This window comes from Myxine glutinosa, chromosome 4, assembly GCF_964187855.1.
Source record: "Myxine glutinosa chromosome 4, kmMyxGlut1.1, whole genome shotgun sequence".
Lineage (NCBI taxonomy): Eukaryota > Metazoa > Chordata > Myxini > Myxiniformes > Myxinidae > Myxine > Myxine glutinosa.
Genome location: NC_136264.1, coordinates 49,571,481 through 49,589,245, shown reverse-complemented (window position 1 = coordinate 49,589,245; position 17,765 = coordinate 49,571,481). Strand labels below are relative to the sequence as shown.

Genomic DNA, 17,765 nt, shown 5'->3' with positions numbered 1-17,765 from the left:
TTGTGAAGAAAATCATAATGGTGAAGATGAGGAGAAGGAGGAAGGATTGGGGGTGGGGCGAGGGTATAAGGAAGGAAATTAAGTATTGGAAGAGGTGAGGAGAAAATAGGAGAGATTTGGAGGACATATAGGAGTTGAGGATTCGGTGGGGTAAGGGCAGGTTGAAATTCCACAATGTTGTGATGCAATTACAAGGTGCGCTACATCGAATCATTAACGACATTAGAAACTCACTTTGTGGATTTATAAGTAGCCATAGCAAAGATAAATGTAGAACTTTAAGTGGACAAGACAAATTTGGTCTGTCTGTTCCAAGAAAAATATGTACACATATTAGGGTGGTCCATAAAAATGAAAGTTGGAAATGTTATTGTCTCACCCCGTCATTATGTTCCACTCAAATAAAACAACATTTCACGACAAGTTTAAAAAAATTTTTAGGGTTCGTTTTGGGGTGCCCCAACAACCTTAAACTTTTTCACCCATAAAATGGGAATTCTCATTTTCTCTCTGGGGAAAATGATGTATTGGAAAGGAATTGAAGTTGAAGACTACTTAGAAATTTACTGCATTGCACTGAGTAAAAACAGCGCTACTGCGAAAAGGGGAATACCGTTTTGTAGAGGGTGAAAAATTGGTGTTGTTGGGGCACTTTTTCATAAAGTTCAACCGGCACAAAACTTTACATGATAGTTTTTAACCAAAAAGGAAGTCAACGAAGCGATGAGACAATAGAAAGTCAGAAAAAAAATTTCTACCCCTCTATTAGTGGACCATCCGAACACACATTCGTACATGTTTCACAGTCGTCAGGACCACTCGTACATTATAACGTTTGTGAGGAATTGACAACTATAAAGTATAATGGAAGGCCTCTTTTTGTGTTTTAGTGATGGGAGGGTACTATTTCAGTGAGTCGCAACCTTGTGTGCCAGCAGGCTTTCTGGAGACCAAATCAGTTGGTTGAGCCGCTCCTTTTTCTTGCAAGCTTTTCTGGTACCTGTAGGAATAGCAGTGAGGACTGCATGATGTAAGATTATGACAGGGTGATTACATGAGTCATCTAATAAAATGAATGTCTAAGATACCACTCACAAGTGCTACTGATACAAATAAACTAGAAACAAGTACAGATACATTCAAAGTACACCGTTCCCATGCCAAATCGATGAATAAAATCCTCCAGCACGGCATTGTTGGGGTGCCTTCGGTGGCCGGCGATACCGCCATGCAGCACGTAGAGACGGTATTGGAAGGGAGAGGTATACAATAATTGATTGATTAATTGCGTAATTAAAATCAATAAAGACTGATCGTAAAATAATTTCTTAATCAATTGGCTAATAACTTACCTCAACCACCAGTGTTTCATCCGGAGCTGTAACTTTTTGAAAATTAAATACGTCCTTAATCGGGAAAAAAGTAATTAATTGATTCATCAATAAATAATCGGTTAATTGATCAATCAATAAATCAAAAATATCCTCTGTAGCCACATCACTTGGTCACTGTCATGTTCAAATGTCAGATTCCTGGCTCAAAAGGTGCCTGAGATATTGCCCAGATGAGAAAGAAAAGAAATAAGTGATTAATAATGAAAATAAATAAATAATAATGGTAAAATAATTTTTAAAAACTTTTTTTTTTTTTTTTTGTGTATACAAGATCGAGGCTCGTGAAAGAGCGAACATTAATCACACAGAAAGACAAACCGACACAAAAACATATAACATCGGGAGCGGTAGACAAGATGGGGAGAGAGGGGGAAGGACACAAACAACATTTGAGAGCAGGGACCGAGAGACATGGAGACATCGAGAGATCTGAGAGAGGGCGAGGGCTTTGGGGGCGGGGGCATGGGAAGGGGGGGGGGGGTGGGAGAGGTATAAAACAAATGGACACGGCCAGGACTTCCAGGAAAGAAGTTGGAATTTCAAACAAGGTGGATCTGGAGTGGATTAGCGGGGGTAGAAAAGATCAAGGTTTTGGATGGGGGAAGATAAGAGATGGTGGTGAACAGCTGTTTTAAAGACCTGGAGGGAGGAGTGGGATTTAAGGGAGTGAGGGAGTTTGTTCCAGAGGCGGGAGAAAAGAGGAATGAAAGAGTGAAGGTGAGCAGAGAGCCGAGATTTCGGCAGTTTAACCATCAGAGGGTTGCTGGCAGATCTTGTGCGACCTGTAGGAATATTTTGGGGACAGAGCACAGAGAGAGCTGGGGGTGCAAGGCCGGAGAGGAGTCGGTAGAAGACAGAAAGACCACCTACCTGCCTGCGGTGAGTGAGTGAAAGGCCCTCAGAGATACCTTCATCGCGGGAGATTCCAATAATTCTGAATGCTTTGGTTTCAACAGCGTGAAGCCGAGCTAGGTGTGAGGCAGGAGCACCGGCCCATAGGGGAGAACAGTATTCCATTGAGCTGCGGATGAAAGCCTTGTATGTGGTGAGGAGCTCAGGTGTGCCGAGGAAGGACTTCGCACGACGGAGGATGCCTAGTCGGCGACTGGCTTTGGAGGCCAGCTTGGAAATGTGGTTTTCCCAAGAAAGATCATGGCAGATAGTGAGACCCCAAAGCTTGAGCGACAGAACTTCTTGGAGAGGATTGTTGAGAAAGTAGATGGGAGGGTTGTCCAGTCGGTCTTTTCGGAGAGACATAGTAAGAGTGTGAGATTTGTCAGGATTGAAAGACATGTTCCACTTGTTTGACCAGTCTGTGATTTTGCCCAAGTCTTCAGAGAGTGAGGAGGCTGCAGACTGCCGATCTGAGGGAAGAGGCATGGAGCGGCAGAGAGTGGAGTCATCAGCAAAGAGATAGAGAGGATTTTCAAGAGAGTCAGAGAGATCATTGATGAAGACCAGAAAAAGCACAGGGCCCAGAACACTGCCTTGGGGAACTCCAGCCTGAACAGGAAGAGGAGATGAGAGAACCCCATTCAGGGCCACACGTTGACGACGACTAGAGAGGAAGTCAGCCAGCCATGCGTGGAGATTTCCATGGATACCAAAGGAGGAGAGTTTGGTGAGCAGAGCGGGGTGCCAGACCGTATCGAAGGCACGTGATATGTCGAGGGAGACAGCTCTAATTTCCTGTTTGGCATTGAGGACCTCCATCCATTGTTGAGACAGCAGAAGCAGCATGTCCAGAGTAGAGTGAACTGGTCTGAAACCAAATTGATGCTCAGAGATCAAGCCATTGGAGAAGAGGAAAGATTTCATATCCGAAGCAATGATGGATTCCATGACTTTGCTGATAATTGGGAGAAGGCTGATTGGTCTGTAGTTGCTAGGATCTGTTTTTGCACCTTTTTTGTGCAAAGCGGTGATGTTGGCTGATTTCCAAGCAGATGGCAGTTGACCTTGAGCAAAAGAGAGGGTGAAGAGAACAGAGAGAGGGTGAGATAGAGCGGCAGAGCAGGATTTTAGGACCCGTGGGCTGATGCCGTCGGGTCCAGTTGCAGAATCAGAGTCGAGGGTTGACAGAAACTTTTCCACCTTGTCAGGAGGAAAGGACACGGAGTCCAGGAGCAGCTGGGTACGACTGGGTATGGTGGGTACAGAGAGGGATGGGTTTGGGACACAAGATTTAGAGGCAAACACAGAGTTGAGGCATTCAGCTTTTTCACGTGCGGAGTCAGCTGTGTTGCCGTTTGAGGTAAGGGAGGGGATGGAGGGGGAACAAGCACCAGAAACGGATTTGACCAGACGCCACCAGGATTTGGAAGAGGGAGACAGATAAGAGAGTTCGGTCTTGAGAATGGAGAGATACTGTTTCCTGGCTCTCCTGAAGGTGGACACACACTTGTTTCGGGCTTTGTGAAAGGAAATGAGATTTCCTTCCGTTGGATTTGCTTTCCAGGAGACGAAGGTAAGTTGTTTCTGGGCAACAGCCTCACCACAAGATTCCGTGTACCATGGACGGGAGGAAGGGTATGACAACTGAAGACGAGATGGGATAAATCTGTGCATGAGAGAGAGCAATTTACTTTGGAAGAATTCCCAGGATGAGTTGATGTCAGAGGTGGTAGAGATGGGAGACCAGTCCAGATGATTGATGGCTGCTTGAAGACCGTGCCAGTTGGCCTGAGTGAAATGCCAGACTCGTCGACGCTGAGCAGGCTCCCTGAGAATGGTCAGAGAGATGTCCACTTTAACAAGGACATGATCAGATGATCCGATTGGTGCAGAAGAAGAGCAGCAGACATTTTCAGGGAAGTTAGTCATAACCAAGTCCAGAAGAGAAGATGCTCCGTTGACTGAGATCCGGGTCGGGAAATTGACAGATTGTGTCAGTCCCAGTGAGTCGCAGAAGTCTTTTGCTGAGGAGCCATGACTGGTGAGGGAGGTACCCACACCCAGCCAACTGGCATCATGACAGTTGAAATCACCACATATGAGGAAGAGAGAGTTGGGATGAGTAGATAGAAGTTGGTCCATATTATCAGACAGCGAGATGTAGATGGAGTCATCACTGTTTGGTGGACGGTACAACACACATATGAACAAGAGGTGGGAGCGAAGGGGAAGCCGTAGCCAGAGGTATTCCTGGGGGTGATGTGGAGAGAGTACAGTGCAGGGCGAGTGAGGAAGAGAGTTTTTGATAAAGATAGCAACCCCACCTCCAGGACGAGGCTCAGGTCTGTCATACCGGAGGAGGGAGTAACCCGGGAGAGATACTAAGGAATCAGAGACATCATGAAGGAGGAAAGTTTCTGTTAAGCAGATCACGTCTGGTTTGACAGAAGCAACCTGTATGGAGAGATCAGTTAAGTTTGAACGAAGGCCCCAGATGTTTGAGAGGTCCATACCGTTAATGAAGAGGAAGGGGGAGCATCGGATTCAGAACAGGGGGGAGGAGGGGCAGTGTAAGATGTGGAAGATGTGGAAGAGGTAGGGAGAGCTGTTGAAGGTGTGTCAGAGATTTCAGAATAGCTCGGAGAAAGGAAAGGATGGGGGGGACAAAAGGTTTGATGGTGATTGGGTGAGGCACAATGAGGTGTTATTTGAGGAGGGGAAAGAGCGAGGCAGAAGGTTGGGGGAGATGGAGGTGAGAGTTGGAAGGGGGAAGAAGCGGGGAGGACGCTTTGAGGAGGGGGAGTGAGAGGGGGGAAATTGAGAAGAAATGAGGGTGGGGAGATTTGAAGGGGAGGGGCGAGGGGGGAGTTTGGGAGGGAAGGGACAATGGGAGGGATTTGAAAGGGATGGGATATGGGGGAGATTTGGAGGGGAGGGGTGAGGGAGGAGTCTAGGAGGGGCGAGAGGGAGTCTTGGAGGGGAGGGGTGAGGGGGTAGTTTAGGAGGGAGGGGGCAAGGGGGGAGATTTGAAAGGGATGGGTGATGGGGAGGATTAGGAGGGGAAAGGGGGAAGATTTGAAAGCGATGGGTGATGGGGAAGATTTGGAGGGGAGGGGTTATGGGGAGGATTTGGAGGGGAGGGGTGAGATTTGATTTTAGAAAGTGTACGATTAATGGGAAACGAACATTTATTGCAAAATGAGTTTCTTGTGACCTTCGAGTCAAAAACACGTTTAAGGACGCTGGATGGAGGATGGAGTGCAGGAGAGTTTAGGGAATGTAGAAAAAAGGCACTATCGGAGATGGAATTTTTTTTTGGGATGAATAGATTTGGTGAGCAAGTCGAAAGCAGCCTTTTAAAGAAGAAGAAGAAAAGGGTGTCATTAAAGCGCGATGCTGCGCGCGGCAATGCTTACGCAAAGAGCAAGCGGACAACGCGGTTCATAAAAGAGTCTTTATTCAAAGTACTCAAACTGCAGCACTAAAGTGCAGTACTGCAGCACCACGCCTCTCTCCCTGGCGTGGCCCATCCCCACTTGGTGTGCGGGGTGATGTCACCACGTCAGTGCTTTCGTGTCCGCCACATCATAATATATGACGGAATACATAACTTGAGGGGAAAGTGTAAACATTGAAGATTAATAACAGTGAAAACTATCTGGGGAGATGGGGGAGAAACACGTGGTCGAAGAACGAACGAACGAATAAGAATGAATAAACGAATGAGAACAGAGAAGGAAATGTTTTTTTGTTTTTGAGTTGAGATTTACACAAGGAAGTAGGCTATGGGGTGAAAAGACTGGGAAAACAGAGAACGAAAGTTATTGGATTACAAACGACGGACCGCTGAGAGAAAAACAAAGCCTCAAGGTTGTACAGTGTACACTGTACAAGGCCTCAAGACACGACACGAATTAATACGATTTTCAATACAGGTATGAAAGATTTGCACCGAAAATCTTCCTCGGGACACAATATACGTACGTACACACCATAAAATAAATACAGTTAAAACGAAAATACAAATGGGAACAATTACTTAACTTCGATTTCAAATCGCTCGCGACGCGGCAACGGCCTTGCTCGCGACGCGGCAAACAGACGATTAATTTATGAAAGATAAACACCGAGAAACTTCCAAGGGGCACCCTATAACTTCACACACCGAAAGATAAATACAGTTTCGACAAAATACAATTGTGAACAGACTTAACGTTGAAAACGTGGAGACCGTGTGGAGCTTCGAGAATCGCTGCCGCCGTCTCCAAGATCTCGCGAGATCTCCCGCGAGAATTATTAATCAATTGGCTAATAGAATACCTAAACCCCCACCGTTTAATCTGAATCTGTAACATTTTAAAAATGAATTAATTTTGTCATTATTCAAATAATTCATTGATTAATCAATAAACCAAAAATACCCTTTATGGCCAAATCCCTTTTTTTTGGTATTCTGAATCGAGGCTCGTGAAAGAGCTAACATTTATTTCACAAACAAATCAACCAGACAAACAAAATATATAAAAAGAGGGAGCGGAAGACAAGATGGGGAGAGAAGGGGAAGCACACAAACACAACATTTGAGAGCAGGGAGATGTGTGGGAGGGAGAGGGCTTGGGGGGAGGAGCCGGGGGAAGGGGGGGGGGGGAGAAGTATAAACACAAAGACACCAAGGACTTCCAGGACGGAAGTTGGTATTTCAAAAAAGTGGATTTGGGGTGAAATTAGCGGCGGTAGAAAAGATCAAGGTTTTGGATGGGGGAAGATAAGAGATGGTGGTGAACAGCTGTTTTAAAGACCTGGAGGGTGGAGTGGGATTGAAGAGAGTGAGGGAGTTTGTTCCAGAGGCGGGAGAAAAGAGGAATGAAGGAGTGAAGGTGAGCAGAGAGTCTTGATTTTGGCAGTTTAACCATAAGAGGGTTGCAGGCAGATCTTGTGCGACCTGTAGGAATATTTGGGGGACAGAGCCCAGAGAGAGCTGGGGGGGCAAGGCCAGAGAGGAGTCGGTAGAAGACGGAAAGACCACCAACCTGCCTGCGGTGAGGGAGTGAGAGGCCCTTGGAGTTAGCTTCATCGCGGGAGATTCCAATGATTCTGAACGCTTTGGTTTCAACAGCGTGAAGACGAGCTCGGTGTGAGGCAGGAGCACCAGCCCAGAGGGGAGAGCAGTATTCCATTGAGCTGCGGATGAAAGCCTTGTAAGTGGTGAGGAGCTCAGGTGTGCCAAGGAAGGACTTCGCACAACGGAGGATGCCCAGTCGGCGACTGGCTTTGGAGACGAGATTTGAAATGTGGTTTTCCCAGGAAAGATCATAGCAGATAGTGAGACCCAAAAGCTTGAGTGACAGAACTTCTTGGGGAGGATTATTCAGAAAGTGGATGGGAGGGTTGTCCAGTCGGTCTTTTCGGATGATGATGTCCTGATCATTATGATGTCCAAATATCAGCTTCCTAGCTCAAAATTTGGTGCTCCCTTCAGTGCCCGGCGATGTCATGCAGCACCTGGGGATGGAATAGGAAAGGAGCGGTGTACAACAAACAAACAAATAAACAAGAAGACATCATGCAGAGCACGATACTTGCAAAATCGACTCCTCTCCCCCCAAAATAGGGTGCCATTGATCCAGCAAATTTCATCAAGATCAAAATTGATTATCTTGATCAAAGTTTGGGTCAATAGGATGAAAAGTGACTATGTTGCAGATGAAAATTGATGATTTTGGAGGTTTGACCTTCAGTTGACCTTTGACCTTTTGACCTCAAAAATAGTTGATTTCTCTATTTAGTGACTCAATGTGCAAATGCTGTTCAATATCCAAGTCAATGGGATGAAAATTGATGGTTTTTCAGATGAAAATTGATGATTTTGGAAGTTTGACCTTGAGTTGGTTTACCTTTGACCTTTTCATCTCAATAATCGTTGGTTTCTCAATTTATTGACTCAATATACAAATGCTGTTCAATTTTCAAGTCAGTCTGATGAAAAATGGCGATTTTAGAAATTTGACCTTTGACCTCAAAACCAATAGGCTTCTCAATTGTGACGACGTCTACAGCTTGGTGAGTTTCATGACGATCGGTTTAGAATTGTGACTTATAGGCGAGTGACAAACAAACAGACCGAATAACAAATGCAACCGACCAATATACTTGAAAAATCTTTGATTTTGCAAGTAACAAACAAGAAAGAAACCAGAGTGAAAACTGAGTACTCCCTTTCAGTGCACGTCATCGCCGGGCCCCCTTCGCTGCCCGGTGATGACATCATGCAGCACCTGGAGATGGAATAGGAAAGGAGTGGTGTACAATTTCACTGATTAATAACATTGGTCATTGAGAATTTGGAATCCGGCCAGACTACCTGAGTACATAAAATATTAATGTTCCAAACGACATGTAACTCAATGGCTTTGGTGAGTCTTCACTTCGTGATTGTGCTTGTGCTGTATTAAGTGGAAGCCTTGCTATTGGCTTAACGGTTAAGGTGGCTGGCTTAAGATCTTAGGGTCTTGAGTTTGAGCCCCGGTCATGCTGTTGAAATAACACCAGGTGGGTTGACGAGGCCTGTCATACTTCCGAGGTCAGCAAAATGAGTACCAGCTTACTGGAGTAATAAGTCATCCTCCTCGACCTCAGCGCCGCCTTTGACACCATTGATCACACCATCCTCCTCACCCGACTTGAAACCACCTTTAACATTACCGGCACTGCCCTCTCTTGGATTAAATCATACCTCTCTGACAGACGTCAGTTCATCTCCATCAATAACTGCAAATCCCCCACTGCTCCCCTCCCCCAAGGTGTCCCCCAAGGTTTAGTTCTTGGCCCCCTCCTCTTCATCCTTTACCTGTCCCCCCTCGGTCACTTAATCCGCCGTCATGGTCTCCAATTCCACTGCTTCGCCGATGACATCCAGCTTTTCATCTCCACCAAGTCCATCTCCACCGCCACCCACTCTATCCTGACAAACTGCATCACTGAAATAAAATCCTGGCTTCAAATCAACTTCCTCAAACTTAACTGTGATAAATCTGAAATAATCATCATTGGCCCAAAAACGCTCACCAAGTCCACCCATAACTTTGCCCTCAACATCGACGGTTTCCCAGTATCCACCTCCCCTCACATCCGGAATCTTGGCATCATCTTTGACCAAACCCTCTCCTTCGACAAATACACTAAACAGATCACAAAGACAGCCTTCTTTCACCTGAAAAACATCGCCCGTCTCCGTCCATCCCTCTCCTCCGTGGCTGCAGAAACCCTCATCCACGCCTTCATCACTTCCCGTCTGGACTACTGCAATAGCCTCCTTTATGGTTCACCCTCAACAATCACCAATAAACTCCAATACATTCAGAACTCCACTGCCCGCCTACTCACCCATTCCCGGACCCGTGACCACATCACCCCCGTCCTTTACAAGCTTCACTGGCTCCCCATCTCCCAGAGAATCCAGTACAAAATCCTCCTCTTGACCTACAAAGCCCTCCATAACCTGGCCCCATCCTACCTGGCTGACCTCCTCTCCAGACACACTCCCACCCGCAACCTCCGCTCTGCTGGTACCAACCTCCTGACCCCCCCCATCCGGACCAAATTTAGATCCTGGGGGGACAGGGCCTTCTCCATCGCTGCTCCCACCCTCTGGAACTCGCTACCTCACACCATCAGAGACTCCTCCTCACTCACCACATTCAAAACATCACTCAAGACCCACCTGTTCAACACTGCATTCAACATTTAACCCACAGCATCTAACCCCTGACTATCTCCTCTCCTTCTCCCTCCTTTGTGCTTTGAATATTTCCCTATTGATTCTTCTTTTTTTGCAATTGTTTTTATGTTTTGCTATGCATTATGTTTTGCACTCTGTCAAAGCGTCTTTGGGCTTCCTGAAAAGCGCTATATAAAATAAATGCATTATTATTATTATTATTATTCGAGTATCTTGCGTTGGAGTGGCGACACGTCCAAGATTGTACTCATTAGCCAATGAAACTGCCTCGCAGCTCCTATGTGCCTCACGGTGTTAAAGGAACGGTCCCTGCACAGCAGGAGACAGGGTTTGGCAATCACTTCTGTGCGTCTGTCTGTGTCTGTCTGTCCGGACCGTAACCTTTTCTACCATTTGAGTTTTGTCATGAAATTTTCACCAAAACTTTATAATGATAAATACAGAGAAGGCAAATTAATAATTTTGTCTTTTGGTCAAAGATCAGCGTCGCATAAAATAATAAATTTTCACCCAATTGAACCGAAATTTCAATTTACCATTTGAGATTTGTCATCAAATTTTCAACAAAGCTTTATTACGATAATAGGAGAACAAATTAATAATTTTGTCAAAAGGTTAAAGGTCAGGGTCACCTATAATTATCATTGATGTTTATCCAATTGACCTGAAATTTTAAGAATTTGCATATTGGATCACTGAATTGGTTCACCGACCAAAACCTACAAGCTAATTATTGTTCTTCATGAATGACAACGTGGCATCTCTAAGGTGCACCAACGACCACTGCTCACAGACAAGTTTTCCGGCTTAAAGTGCAGCCAACATACGGCTCACACATTAATGTGTCATCCTCTATGTGAGACACCAGAGTGACAGTTTATGGTTGGGTTGAGATTCAAACCCAGTCTAGACAGCTCAAGGGTGAGTACTCGTACTACTAGGCTATCCTAATTGGCCCAATATAAAAGTCGAGTGTATACACTCTATTTCTGTCTCAAAAGTTGGACTTGTCGCTTTTTATCTCAATCCTTTAACCCATTCCTTTCATTCTGCATTCTCCTGAGTCCTCTGTGGCTTGTAGTTCTTCCATTAGTATTGTCACCTGTATATAAAAATAGAACAGGAATGGTGAGCAGTGTTGCTTTATATTTGTATACTGTATAGGATAAACCAGGCACAACTACATGAATGATGCCCTTTGATTTAAAGCACCAACAACCTACACTAGAAATAGAGTGGTTGTCAAGTGTAGTGTAGGCCTGCATGAGCATACAATTTAAATGAAATATTTTATCAACTGAGGGTTCACAAAGGTATCAATACACTAGAAAGACATTGTTCATAAGGACATTTGCACACACAATATAACTTACAGCCAGATCCTCACGAGCTGAGTAGTACCACAACACCCAACAAAGAAATTCACCGCAAAAAGGTTGAAGTTCTTTGGAATGATCACGAAGCAATACCGTGACCAAATGAATCCTGGGCAAGGACAAATGGAAATAAAGGCATTACTAGTGCATTATGGTTAACCAGCTAGATCACCTGACTGATTAAGTAAGCCACTGCATAATATTAATTGAAAGATGACAAAATCCTAACAATAAATGCTTGCATGATGTGGTGGAGGCTCACTGTAGTGGTCTGGTTAACCTCAAGCATGTTGTTCACCATACAGTTTATTAAGCTGCTTTCTCTAGACATTCGTTCTTAAAATTAAACTGAACCCTAAGTCAGTGTCATGGCATCACACCCTTGCACGATAAGAACCACCTTTAGAGGTCATTTCCCCCCGCAGAGCAGGGGTTGGCCTTTTTCGGGCACCAAGATCCCCTTTTTTGAAGCAATGTTTTATGACCGGATGCCCTTCCTGACGCCAACCCTGTTAATCGCCTTTTGCGACACACAGGGAATTACCAGTGAACTGGTACTTGATTTGCCGACCTCGGAAGGATGACAGGCCGAGTCAACCCCCCTGGTGTTAATTCAACGATCAACTGGGATTCGAACCAAGGATCCTAGGATCCCAAGCCGGCACCCTAACTGCTAAGCCAACACCAGGCTCCCCTTGCACGATGAGGAAATGGAAAAAAATGATAATAATAAAATAAAATAAAACATCACAAGGAAAGATCACGTCAGATCCTGACATTAACCTAAAGCTAATCGGCTTGTTCTTGTCACCTAACAAAACTCATCCTCGAAGTTTTGTCATAACCCGGCCACAACTTTTTGAAATGTATCGTGCTATATACCGTTTTTTGGTCCCACCTTTCAATGCTGAAAAAAAGCCTTTCACTTCAAAAAAAATAATTCTCAGATCGGTATCCGGAACTGGATCTTCACCAAAATCTAATAAATTCTTTATTGGTAGACAGCCAACCTGTCCTCCAAGTTTCATCCAAATCCATCTATAACTTTTTGAGATATTGTGCTATATATCAGTTTTAGCCCTGTCAATCACACAATGGTGAAGAATCACTTAAAAATTATAGTGTCAGGATCTTCAACCAAAATCGAATCATGTCGACCTTGTCAAACACCCAACCTCTCCACCAAGTTTCGGCCAAATCCGTCCATAACTTTTTGAGATATCCTGCTCACAGACAGACAAGGAAACAGACAGGGGTGAAAACAAGGTGGATGGAGGTACAAAAAGAAAAGGTGTCAGGGAAAGCCACACAGCATCATCAAAATTGTTCACTGCATGACGAGGAGTGTTCCAACAGCTGAATTGGGGCAATAAGGGATTAAATGTCAATGGACGAAGTTTAAGCCACCTAGGAATTGCAGATGATAATGTTGAACACCTGCAAATCATGATGGAAGAGCTCAATTTGGAGTTGGAACATCAGACTGAATATGTTGAACCCACCACTCTGAAGGAAAGCAAGAAATTCAAATTGATTATTGAATAAACCAGTGAGTACATACATTTAAGCCAACTCAAGAAAAATGATGCGGATCACTTTGAAGAGGTTAAGAGAGGTACCAGAGCAGGATGAGCAGAGTTTATGAAAAATTTAAGTCATGAAAACTGAACTGCCTTCGTTTATGAAAAAGCAAATTTGCTTGGTAGTATCACATGGAGAAGATGGAGCAAAAATTGATCATCATGTACAAAGAACCATTGAAAAATGTCAAGGCAAGAAGACAATCAATCAGACAGAACATTAAATTCAGCGGTACTGGTCACATTAAAGTCTTTAAGTGGAACTGGACCAGGTAGCAAGAAGAACGGACAACCGATAGAAAACAAGAATCACAAACTGGCATCCGAGAGAAGGATCTGCAAGAAGTCGAGAAAAACCGAAAATTAGATGGAGAGATGAAGTTGAAAAGTTCCCTCGCATAAAAATGGCCCTAAATTCCAGGTGGTATAATATTTGGAGCGTCCGCTTCGAGTCTGGGAAGTCGGCGGTTCAAACTCCAGCCAACTCCTACCAAAGACTGTATAATGGTACGTGCTTCTTCCTTGCATGATGCTCAGCATTTAAAGCATAGAGTATGGAAAAAAACCTCCATGGGGAGGAAATTTCTCCTTCATTGCTCAACTGAGAGTGGAGAAAAAGCAATTTCATAAAAATTTCGTTGTTAGTACCCAGAGTGCTCCAGGAAGTGACATAACTTCCCCAAGTCCATGAAAGGCAGTGAAAGCTGTATTTGTGTGAAACTTAAGTCTGGTGTGTCTGTCTGCGTGAGTGCGTGATTTGTGTCGCAGATCTTCCATGAGCTTGAGAGCCTGTACTAAAATATAAAGGGGGGACCACGGTGAAGGAGGCATTTGTCCTGCAAATGAATTGAAATGGGCTCTTTACCTGAAACACCAAGTACGGCAGACTGAGGTACACTGAGAAGTTCAGCAGGTCGGGTCATGTCAGAGAGACCTGCTATAACCAGGCCCTATAGAGAGAAACACGGGATTTAGATTTTGATAGAAACAAATTTTATAATGGTAATCATAATCTGTGAAACACATAAATTGTGAACAAATAAGAAATGTACATTGTTATGAGGACCTCTTTATGAGAGACAAAAGTATTCAAAACTTCTTACTGTATATGCCACGTACACATGGCCTGAACACTACCTACCCCCTCCCTACACTTCAAACTCCCACGTTGGTAAGTAATAAATATATAAGGCAGTATTAGAACCTTGCAATGATTATTAGAACCAGTATCATTGAGTACAATACAGTCGTGGCCAAAAATATTGGCACCCTTGCACTTTTTTCAAATAATGCACCATTTCTTCCAGAAAATTGTTGAAATTTAAAATCTTTTGGTATCCACATATGTATTTCTTTGGTTTGCAGTGGAATAAAACAAAAAAAGCTGAAAAAATTATGAAATCTTAGCTTATTTCACACAGAAATCCTAATAGGGCCCGGACAATATTATTGGCACCTTTTAGAAGTTGTTCGAAATAATTACATTTCAAGCAGGTGATTCTCCTTTACTTTGGAATGGAACTCACCTGTGCTGAGCTGCAGGTGCCAGCAATATCAACACCACTCATTTAACCACTAACTCGGTGGAGAAACACCACTAACTCAGTGGACACCACTAACTCAGTGGAGAAAATGAGTCATTCTGCTGTTTTGTGTCTGTATCGCAATGAGCATGGAGAAAAGTAAGAAAACCAGAGAATTGTCTGAGGAGGTCAGACACAAGATTGTAGCCAAGCATGGACAGCCTCAAGGCTAAAAGTCCATCTCCAGAGACCTTGATGTTCCTGTGTCCACCGTACGCAATGTTATCAGGAAGTTTAAGGCCCTTGGCACTGTAGCCAACCTCCCTGGACTTGGCCGCAAGAGAAAACTTAATCGAAGATTGCAGCGAAGGATTGTTCGAATGGTGGAGAAAGCACCTCGATCAACTACCAAACGGATTCAAGCTGACCTTCAGACACAAGGTACGACAGTTTCTACTCGCACCATCCGTCGCCAACTCAATGAAAGGATTGAGTATGGTAAGAGCCCACTGCTGAGAGAGAGAGACATAAGAAAGCCCGACTGGAATTTGCCAAAACACACCTGAACAAGCCAAAATCCTTCTGGGAGAATGTCCTGTGGACAGATGAAACCAAATTAGCGCTCTTTGGTAAAATACATCATCTCTATGTTTACAGAAAACAAAATGAAGCCTTCACATAAAATAACACCTTCCCTAAAGCCAAACATGGAGGAGGTTCAGTGATCGTCCAGTAGAAATTGACATTGACCCGGACATTTTAGATAACAACCATATTTTTGTTTTAAACACCTTATTAGGAGTCAAAATGGCCACACAAGAAATTCACACAAATTCACAAATGGGGAAATACGTTTTTGGGCGGAAATTCAAAATGGCCACCAATGGGGCATTATAATGTATACTTTCTGGTAAGTATACAGTTTATATCCACTAATTTATGAATGAAATTAGAGGCAAATACAAACAGACCCTATATTGTGTTGTTGTACCAAGTTTATATCTAATATATGCTTGATTCAGAAAGTTGTACTGAATTTAGCAACAAGTACGTGCTGTCAAATCTTCACATATACATGTATGAATTTCTCATAATGGTGTAAACTTAAGTCATATATATGGATCATTAAAGTTGCATCTTCTGGATATACACATCCCGAGTTATTCTGTATAGCACACCCTGAATTATAGATAGTTATTAGCTGACAGCGTTGATAACATATTTCATAATAAAAATGAACTAATGCATAACCCCTCGAAATAATGTATTATGGCCAGAAGCATGAGTTTACACAATCTTGTGCATGTGCCCCGTGATTTCAATACTGTCACATTGTTCATATTATTGACATATTAAAATGTTATGCTTCACCCATTTATATGCTGTCAACTGTGCGTGAACTGTTTTCACATTGTGCACCACACTTGCAATGGATACTACAAGCAATGCCTTTCTTGGCACAGCTACATGATGTACATAAGCGTTGTTTGCTCCTACAAAAGCATCTTATATCAATTAGCAGTTCTGTAGGCGCTGGTGCCTTGTCGGTGATAATGGGTAGAACTAAGCCAGCCTCTACCTTGTATCCATATTCCTCCATAGTTAGCACAGTTTTTAGTTGACGCCATGTACTGACTTGGTGATGTACTCGAAGGCTATGGAAATAAATAGCTCTTCCTGTAGGTGGCATATGCTCAAGAGGCACGTACTTTGGAGATATCACATTTAGATAACGCAGTTCATCCAACCCACGTCTTCCTGCTCCACCACTGTACAAGGACAGTACAAATTTTTCTCCAACATCTTGTATTGCATTCTTTGACGCTGTAATATCTCCAATGATCAGTACATCTGCTCTCCATTTCTGTGATGACTCTAGCAGTTTCAGCGGTTTTATTTTCCTTCTGCCATACAATGCTGATGTGGTATCACATCCTGACATAGCATGGGCAAATGGTAGATACATACACAACTCCCTCCCTAACACTTCCTTTGCAACTTTGATAGAAATGGTTTGATTTCTTGTCTGTAGGAATATATCAGCAGTACTGCTCGAATGGTGGAGTAGCAAAATCAAAATATCCGTGTCATCAGCAATGACGATTACAACTCTTGGAGTTTGTGACAATTGCAGTGCCTTGCTCGCGATCACTACATCTGCTTCACCTTCTTCACCAGCATGTTCTACTTCAATCCCAATTTCTGTTAGATGATTTGCTAGCAATTTGATCAAATTCTGTTTATTCCGATTGTTTGAGAGAAAGGCCATCTGGTTTCCTGGAACAGGTGTCTTGTCTTCGACAACAATGTCAGGACATGTTTGTTAAAGGCGACGGCGCTTCTGCTCGGGATCCTTGGTTGTTACCGTACCATAACTATCAAAAATCACCCACAATGGAACTCCAGGTAGTCTGTGATGTACAACAGCAGCCACAAAAGAGTCACATACTGATTTCATTGTCCCAACCTTTGGCCAAGGAATCCGATGTAGCAGTGCGCAGCCATCAAACACTCTAATTGCAGTCTTCAGCTTTTCCTTGAACAATATCACTGCTCATTTGAACTATATATTTTGCCAGTTGTGATTTTTGACACTCGCATGCTGCCATCATCTTGGAAAAGTGCTGGAGATACGGTTGCAAGTTCATATGCAAAAATATACTTTGGTCTGGAGGTCCACTCGTGTAAGCAGTGGAAAGCAAGCGATGGTAGAGCTCTTCACAAGACATGTGAATTTCTTCATCGCAAACTGTGAGAGCCTTTCGCATTGCAGCAAATGTAGTCGCTTGTTCTGACCTCTTCATAACAACAGCGCAAAACTTTTTATCATCTAACTTTCCCGTTATTTTCTGGCCAATGCTTGTAGCAGCATCAACATTAACATGGTGATCTGCTATCAGTCCTGTGGAAATGTTTCTTAGTTCTTGATCTTCTTGTGCAATGAAGGGATTATGGCCCTTGAGAAAGGTTGTGAACTTGTTCAAGTCTTCCAAGTCCCGCCTGGTGTTTCCTGCACGAACCTCTTTGTGTTGTTCTGACCATGTTCCAGTGTAAATGTCAGTCATGGATCGTAGTGCATCAGTGTATGGTGCTACTATATATTTAGATAAAATTTTGCATATTTTGGACAAAATAATTATATTTTTCAAAGAAATATGTTTCTATGATGAGTAAAATTTATTTATTTTATTATTTTATATTTATTTTATATTTAATAACCCTGGTGTTGGGCTAGCGGCTAGGGTGTCAGCTTAGGATAC

General features: G+C 43.5%; 1 protein-coding gene and 1 long non-coding RNA gene across 2 annotated transcripts in view; one reads left to right on the top strand and one right to left on the bottom strand.

The window, feature by feature from the left end:
- Nucleotides 1–17,765, top strand: part of LOC144891704 (uncharacterized) — a 1,032,708-nt gene that overhangs the window by 531,410 nt on the left and 483,533 nt on the right. The gene's annotated exons all lie outside the window — the stretch shown is intronic.
- LOC137426082 (mitochondrial pyruvate carrier 2-like) lies at nucleotides 895–14,550 on the bottom strand. Its single transcript, XM_078775095.1, has 4 exons — nucleotides 14,509–14,550; nucleotides 13,848–13,932; nucleotides 11,400–11,511; nucleotides 895–1,000 (listed from the first exon to the last, which is right to left on the bottom strand). Exons 1-4 carry the CDS (start codon nucleotides 14,548–14,550, stop codon nucleotides 904–906), a joined length of 336 nt encoding a protein of 111 aa, XP_078631221.1. The 3' UTR covers nucleotides 895–903.

Excerpts from the sequence above, each read along its gene's own strand:
- LOC137426082 (XM_078775095.1), bottom strand. The coding sequence starts at position 14,550 with ATGAGTGGTGTTGATATTGCTGGCACCTGCAGCTCAGCACAG. Across the intron at positions 11,512-13,847 it reads TGCCGTACTTGGTGTTTCAG|GATTCATTTGGTCACGGTAT; the intron begins GTAAAGAGCCCA and ends GTCCTTGCCCAG. Across the intron at positions 1,001-11,399 it reads CAGCTCGTGAGGATCTGGCT|GTACCAGAAAAGCTTGCAAG; the intron begins GTAAGTTATATT and ends CTATTCCTACAG.